The 8,686-nt window shown below is 39.4% G+C and overlaps 1 protein-coding gene across 1 annotated transcript in view; it reads right to left on the bottom strand.

The window, feature by feature from the left end:
• Window positions 1-581: 581 nt before the first annotated feature.
• LOC115081960 (zinc finger protein ZFAT-like) overlaps window positions 582-8,686 on the bottom strand; it is a 276,750-nt gene continuing 268,645 nt past the window's right edge. Inside the window, 1 exon segment of the mRNA XM_029586200.1 lies at window positions 582-2,566. Within this exon segment, the coding sequence (XP_029442060.1) occupies window positions 2,327-2,566 (240 nt within the window). The 3' untranslated portion in view covers window positions 582-2,326.

The raw sequence follows: 8,686 nt of genomic DNA, 5'->3' as shown, positions 1-8,686 counted from the left end.
TGGCAATATAAATATGGACTATTTGTTTTGTCCTGATTAATAAATGTTTTGGCAATAATGCATAGAAAAGCTATGTTTGGTGGGGGTAAGTCATCAGGTCCCTCAGGCAACATTCAATAGATGGGGCGAATCAGACAATTTTCACTATTTCAAATCCTAACTCATAGGGTGGGGGGTGGCTGACTCCAGTCTTTGAGAGCCACGAACGGGCCAGGTTCTCAGGATATCCACAATGAATATGTATGAGATAGATTTGCATGCGCTGCCTCCATTGTATGCAAATCTGCCTCATGCATATTCATTGTGGATATCCTGAAAACCTGGCCTGTTTGTGGCTCTCGAGGACTGAAGTCGGCCACCCTTGTCATAGGAAATTCTTTTAGACCGATAAGAGGAATATAGCATCTTTATCCCATCTGGAGGGCAAGAATTTGTCATGTCAGGAATCTTTATAAAGGAAGTTAAGCCTGCAACTTCTTACTTTCAAACTATCATTTCTAGCCTATAAAAAAAAACAAGCTGAAATTTAACATGAAAACTCAGTGAGAAACAGCTTTTTAAAATTTCACTTTCACAATCTGTAAACTTTCAGAGTCAATTTATTGTTATAAAAAAAGTGAAATGTATAAACTATGTTGAAAATTTTAGTAGCGACTCGGTTTATGACATGCCCCAATAGGAACAGTTTTATGAACAGAACATTTCATAGGTTCCTTATATAGCATGGATTGCTCTTTGACAGCAATTACAATTTTATTATTGGTGCAGTCCTTAGCATGCATTCCATATGTATGGTATAGAGTAGCTGAATGTTATTTTCAAAATAAACCTGCATACAGGTTAATGTAAGAGTTGCTGGGGAAACAGTGTGACATAACAAAGTAACATATATATATCATCACTAGATTAAATCCATTAATTAGAACTACATAGTACTTTGTAATATATCACACTCAGCAACTTTTCATTACCTCACATTGCTACTGAAGACTGATCACCTCCCCCAGCCAGAACTCAAAGATTAGCATAAGGAAGAAGAAACAAGAACTTCGAGGAACAGTTTATCACACTTTTCCATATAGTATACTAATCCTAGGGTTTTGATTGGCTTAGCTCATAAACACTGCAAAATACTAATGGTCAATTGAGGACAGTCATGGAAACCTCAATGTCCTAATTGAAAATCCTGAGAATGAAAAGGCAACCTTATTCCTTACCATTGACACTTACATGTAACACCAATACCCTTCTAGGCAGAGGTGGCATTTCCCTCTATTAGTTTTATTGAGTAAATAATGTGATGAAATCTTAGGTGACAGTGTTGATCACTATCCTGTGCATTTATTATTAAAATAAGTGTGCCACCGTGCTTTGGCATTATTCTCTAATAGAATAACAAAAATACGTTTATTTTAATTTAAGAGTGGGCCTTATCACACTGAAAACGCTGTATTTTAATAAATGAACATTCAAACAGAAAAAAGCAGAGCAGGAAACTAGCACTGTGCTGGGATATCTTTCTGTCCAGTCTTTCCAGTCTTATTGAGCAGAAAGATTCAATTTTTGTTGCATCCAATACAAGATTATTACAGTTGAATTTTTCTCTTAGGAAGGCTTTTTGCTTTTGTTCCTCTAATGCAGCTCAGAGCTTACCAACCTTATAAGGAAACAGGCATGTACAAGCACTGTACAACTTCATTTTCTTTTTGTGGGCCAGTAATATTTTTAAAGCTGGAAATGCTAAGATGTGAAATTAAAAATATATACTGTATTTTTTTTTTATCCAGCTCAAAAATGTACAGGTAATGCATTTTCTTTTTTTTACTTCGACAGTTCATGATGCCTCAGATCATACTTGATAAAGAATCTGGATGATACTCCATACTCATTGTATTAAAAAACGTCTTCCCAAACAAACATGAAATGTAGCCTTGTCACTGTTAAGGGTCAACAGTATCCTTATCACAGTTGCTTCTTAAATGTTGTGAGGTGCAGAATGGTGCAAGTCAGAGAATCAAATCAAAGAAGGGGGCTTGGTTGAAAAAGCTGGAGTTTCTTTTGAATTTGGTTCCTGTGCTGGATTCATCTAACTAGCCTCCGCTCAGACAGCAGGATGCAGCAAGGCTTTAAACATTCTGGAAACACAGAGTTTACATCAACAGACTACCTTTCTGTGGCAAAGCAGAGTATGAAGTACTGTGCAACACGTTTGAAAGCTCCAGAATGTTGCTTACTAAAAGTATAAAAATGGGTATTTTCTGAATTTAGAAAAATATTCTAGCTTTGTCCGAGCTATACCAGGAACTTATCCCACGAGCGTCAATTTTCAGATTTCTTGCACAGATTGTGCCACTGTCTGTTCTTCCACCGGCTGCACGGCTTCTTGCACGTATACTATAAATTCAGAGGCCTCTTCTCCTTGAGTGTAGACTGTGACAGTCTCTATTCCCTCTACTTCATCAGATGAGACCACTAGGTGATGCTGTTCACCCAGCTCCACGGAAGCCTGCTGCAAAGCCTCCTGGATCATCACCGTGTGGTTAGCTGCCTGTTCTTCTTGTGTCACCTATTAAAAAATCAAAACAAAACAGTGAGATGTTATGCAAGTTCCAGCACAGAACATTAAGAGAGAGAAAAGAAAGGAGAGAAGAGAGAATAAAAGCTTTGGGCCGGTTTTTAAAAAGGTTACGTGTGCCGGGCCCCTAGCCTGGCGTGCCTGTACGTGACAGATTTCGAAGAAACTTTTATCTGTTCCTCAAATTGGTTTGTATTTATAAATTTGTGGCTCAGAAACATTGACAATGTTTTCCTAATCCGGCTTGGTACCGATATACAGTTTTTTTGTGTTTCTTGACTGGTTGAACAAATGCAATAGCAATTTACAATTTTACTACAACATTCACTTATCTCAGATTTCATTTTTGGATATTTGGATATTTTAAGAACATAAGAACATAAGAAAATGCCATACTGGGTCAGACCAAGGGTCCATCAAGCCCAGCATCCTGTTTCCAACAATACACGCTTCTCTACTATGATCTTTCGGAAAGAGACTGATCGGAATAACCTTTGACAGTTGTCATCTGAGGGTCCTTAAGAATAACATACTCATGGGTCAGTTTCTAAGACTGCGACGGTTGTGCTCCTCGAAGATTGAATTTATATCCAAAGCTAAGGAGATGACTGCTCGGTTTAGCAAGAGGGGGTACCCAAACAGGATATTGAAAAAAGCATTTAGATGAGCTCTGGATGCTATGGTTAATTGTATATTACCTTTTTCTACTCTTAGTAAGTCTGTTACTAACATTCGTAAACATTGGATTTCACTTTCCCTTAACAATGTTTTTCAAAGCTCATTACAGTTTATGTATCGATGGGGCAAAAACCTTCGAGACATGCTAACACATCCGGATCTCCACACCATCAATGCAAAACCTTCGAGTAGGGATGAACATAAGCCTTGCGGTCACTGCTCAGTGTGTCCCTTTACAGATACTATGTCTTCTTTCACACATCTGACGTCAAAGAAAACTTTCGTGCTATATGGGGTCTCAGATTGTAACTCTTCGGGGGTGGTCTATGTGATTAGATGCCCGTGTCCAAAACTCTGTGTGGGAAAGACAACTAGAATGATCAAAATGAGGATCATAGAGCACCGATCCAACATTAGGAACCTCCGTGAAAACGCTCCATTGGTCGATCATTGGATTCAGTCCTCGCATTCTCTCTCAGATTTAAATTTCTTTGTACTTGAGGTGGTCACCCCCCACTTGAGAGGAAACTATTTGGAGTATTTAATTCGAAAAGAACAGAAATGGATATATACTCTAGATACTGTTACACCAAATGGTTTAAACAAAGAATTAGAATGGAGCTTTTTCACTTGGTTCTGATTGGTCCCAGTCTATCTGTAACCTGATTGGCTCTTTGTCTCTGTAACGCCAATTGGCTCAGTTTTTTCATGCCTTTTTTTTTTTGAGTATTGTTTAAAACTCCAGTACCCGTACACTTACGCGCTCTCTGTGAAGTATTATTGATTACAACGGTATGTATGATTTATTTTATTTCATTATCACAATAGTGTGTTGGTTATTTTGCCCTCTTCACATAGTCCATTGCTAATTCATGTGTTTGTATTTACAGATTATTGTTAAAACTATTGCCCTCCTGACGCAGCCTTTGGCAAAACACGGGGTCCGTGTCGGGGGACCCTTTGAAAGAATTATATATTGAAACAGTGGAGTTGCCATCATTGAATTAATAAAATTTTCTTTGAAGATTACATGGACTATGAAATATTTACTGCACTTGTCATGTTTGTACCAGCAAAACATGACATGGAGCTGAGAGAACTGGCCAGATAGCCCCAGAAGCCCACAAAGACCTCTGCTAGTGGTAGGTGAGAACTGCCTTTCAGGACCGCACAATCTACATAGGTTTTCCATTCTATCCTTTGATGGGGAATGGAGGGATTACAATGTCAGAACATCAGCATGTAGGAGACATACGGGAATCTAGCATGTGGAGGATTATTTCAGGCAGATTATGCAGAGAACAGCTGTGTTAAGCTCCTAAGTCAAGGTCAGGTCAACCAACATACAGTAGTGGTAGGACTTTGGCACATTCTCAAATAAAATCAGTGGGAGATAGCAAATCTCCTAAGACGAGCAACAGGCTGAATTGGCTATGGTTCCCTGTCAAGAACAAGAGAAGGAATGATCTCTAGCAGGTAGTCAGGTTTATACGGAGGACAGCTGGGAAATATCCTTAGTAAAATGAGTGGTAAGGATAAGAAAGTTTGATAAAAAGAGCTAGAGGAGTGTAGGTAATCAAGCTTGTAAGCAGAGAGCTTAGAGATACTCTTTTCTTGAGCAGGGTGGGTAGGAAGTCCCCAAGCAGATTGTATCTGCCTACATATACTGTTACAATATATTTTTAAACGGCTTAACATGCAGAACAGTATTATGCATATAGAAATACAAAATGTAACTGATATATACCATATTATTGCTTTTTCATCTATATCCAACAATTTTTTAGTAAGGTTTTCTTTTTTCTTTATATAGTTTGCATTAAAAGGTGAAAAAACAGCAACAAACACAAGGAAGAAGGATCGATGTAAAAATGGACTTTATTGAAGCTTGCCGACTTGCGTTATCATTGCTGAGCAGCGTGTGGAATGCAATTTCATCACTCTGTAAGCAGTTAAAAGAGTGCCTTGATTTGAAAACGAGACCCAGGAGTCATCTGGTGCTGAGTAACACTTCTTTGAGTTTTGCTACATGTGAGCCCTAAGTTGATCTAAAGCCAATCCAAGTGGCTTTTAAGCCCCTGAGGCAGCTCTTTGAGCGAAACTCGGCCAGAGTCGGGCAAGCTTCAATAAAGTCCATTTTACATCAATCCTTCTTCTTGTGTTTGTTGCTGTTAGCCACCTTGGATCGATTTCCGGTTTGTTTTTATAAAGGTGAAAATAAAGGATAAAACACTGGCATACTGCTGAAATATCTCACACATCAGTTGTAGCTTCCTGGTTTTTATCTCATTTATATTTTTGGCAATGAAAATGACTTCCACGGTGATACCTTCTCTTTTCTGTAATGACCCTTACCTCCAGACACTCCCAGCATAGCTTCCTGTAGCGGGCTGCATCCTAGGACCTGATTGAAACAAACTGCACTTCCTGTAGACCTTTTATAGTCCATGCAGCCAGGATTTCCTGTGGGCTCTGACTAATGATCTCATCACAGCTCTGGTATGTAAAGGAATTCAGTTCTACCACCCAGCACTTCAGCAACAAGTCTCCTGCTTTGCCATACAGTGTGTGTTGATATTTTTTCCTGCCTCGTCCAGCCGCTTTGCCCTGTCTTTGCCTTGTCTCAGTTCCCTACTGCTCTTCAGACTGACCTCTTTTGCTTTGACCTTTGCTTGGACCTCAATGCTGTCTGATTGCCCGCTGCCCTGACCATCACCTGGACCTTGATGTTGTCTGATCTCTACCTTCTTGAACCCGTGCCTGGACCTTGTCATTTCTGTCTGCCACCTGCTATGACCTTGGCTTGCTTCCTGACTTGCCTGCCCTCTCACCGGGACTCTTATCTGAGTCCTGCCAGCCTCAGAAACCAAGGGCTCAACCTTCGGGAAATGGGGCTCATATAGGTAGAGCTTGACCTTGTCCCTACCCAAGTGGGTTTGCCAGCTGTCGCTGAAGGCCTAGCAGGTTCGCCTGTGAGGCTGTGTCAATCACACCATAGCCAAAAGGCTCACACGCTGTGACATTCTCCTTGATTTCATTGTGGGCTTTTTTTTTACTGTTCTTGCCATGGACAATAAAGAAGATTAACAGTCTTTCTTGCGACTTCCCAGAGCTTCTTAATGTCTCCTTTGAATGTCTATTCATATTCACCATTTTCCAGTTTGATCATTCTTTTTCTTGAGGCATTGACTTTTCAAATCAATTCAGTGTTTATGTGTTTGCACTTGGTTATACTGAACAGAACAATTCAGGCATAATTCTTTTCAAAATTCTAATTTACATCCTGCAGCCACTAAAATAAATAAGGTTGTCAATTTCATTTTTTTTTTTTTTATTAGTATCAGGGCTTGTTTCAATGCCATCCAACTCCAAAATGGGGGGGAAAAATTCACAAAGCAAACTGCAGGAGATATCACATGAACCGACAAAGCTATAATGTGTTTAGATAAAAAGCACATATTTCAGTTGCTAATCTAATCAGTCAAGAGTTATCCATATACTTTTTGTACTATATGATCTTAAATGAGTATAGTATAGTTCCTTATCAATAATGAATTTATAAACAATGGTGTAGCAAAGAAGATATACATTCTTTCTATACTGTCAAGTATATTACCACTATTAATGACATTATATCCAAAATTGGCCATACATTTACTGCATCCAGGATTTATATAAAAGCTAGGGAGTAAGAATAAATCTCAAACTTCAATCCTTCAGGGACACAGAGCCAGAATGCTATCCTGCTTTGTCCCACCAAAAGAAAGGACTACAAATCCCAGAATGCTGACTGTTGGGAGCTATTTGTACAACATGACAGACAGATAGGAGGTACAGGTCGTAGCATAATGCACAGATATGTAATATACAGCACTGTGCCATTCAAAAGTATTATTAGCTGCTAATTTGCTAAATTTCCTGGAATTGGAGTTTGGTACTGAAAAGAGTGGAAAAAAGGAATTAAAATACTAACAATACAAATAAATATCTAGAAAGAGGGCACTGGAAAAAGACAAAGCAATTTCAGTAGGAACATCAGCATCTCATTCAAGCAAGGCAGAATGGAACCGTGTCAGAATGCTTTCACTTTAACCCTGCCACATGATGTACGGTATATCATGCTATCCTAGGTTTTCCCTCTCCTTACGCCACCATTAGCTTTATCACAGTCAGCCCAACTTTAACCACTGCCTTTGTGGGTCCCTCCGGGCAAATTCAGTTTTTGCAGACTTGAGGATGAAAGAGGGTCCAAGTTAGGCACACACTACATCCTTATTAGAATCTCTTCTTCCCACTCCGGAGTCCTTATTTTGTAAAGCAGTGGTGTACAACTTTGGTTCTTGAGGGCTGTGAACAGGTTTAGTATTTAGGGTAAACCAAATATCCAAATCAACCGTATTCTTAGATCACCTTCATGTAAAGCAGAGTTCCTTACCTGTAACAGGTGTTCACCTGGGGCAGCAGGATGTTAGTCCTCACCTGTGGGTGACATCATCAGCACGGAAAATTTATGTTACAATTTCTGTGATTAAGCACACTGAGCATGCCCAGCATGCCCTATACCATGCATCCAAGTGGGGTCCCACTCTTCAGTCTTATAACATAGAATTATAATAAATGAAAAAATATAAGGAGAAACCAGACTCCATAGGATGGCGGGCAGGTTTCGTGAGGACTAACATCCTGCTGTCCAGTGGGAGCACCGAGAGGAGAGAATCACCTTGCTGGTGGCTGAAAAGAATCAGTAAGTACTGCTTGGGGAACTGAAAAGTATTGGGGAGAAGTAAACTGTTGGGGTATATTAAGTGTATTTTTGTGTTTTGTTTTAAATAGGTAGTCAGAAAGGCAGGCAATAAACAGAAGTTTGTGTGTTTGTATTTCCCAACCCTCCCACTGCTCATACTATAATTTATAGGCAGGTGTGTCTTTCACTTTATAAATACATACATAAATAAATAAATAATAAAATTAAAAATTAAAAAATAAGCTTTTTAACTTTCAGAAATTCCCCACATCTTATCAAGAGTTTGATCATTCCCTTGTAGGTCTATATCAGATATATAGTGAATACACCAATACATTTTAAGGACTCTAATTGTACGCATCCCTACTCCCATAGCAATCTAAAACTTAACTAGGAACTGAACAAATTTAAAATGAAGGCAGTAGTCCAGAAGCAAGAAGGGGGCCTCCCAGTCTTTTGCATCGAGTGTCACATGTATGATTTTTTTAACCGCCGGTGAGAAGTTGTACATGTGCATCCAATGCAAAGAGTTCCTGTCTCTCAGAGAAGAAGTCTGATCTCTGGAAGCTAGAATGGCAGAGGAGGAGCTGAGGCAGGCAGAGAGGTATGTAGATGAGACCTTCAGAGACATAGTAGTCAAATCCTAACTCCAGACTGGCAGCCCTTGGAGGAGGAAGATCTCATGATTG

Source organism: Rhinatrema bivittatum, unplaced genomic scaffold (assembly GCF_901001135.1).
Source record: "Rhinatrema bivittatum unplaced genomic scaffold, aRhiBiv1.1, whole genome shotgun sequence".
NCBI classification, from domain to species: Eukaryota; Metazoa; Chordata; class Amphibia; order Gymnophiona; family Rhinatrematidae; genus Rhinatrema; species Rhinatrema bivittatum.
Note: the sequence above shows the minus strand (reverse complement) of the source record. Positions and strands in the feature narration are given on the sequence as shown.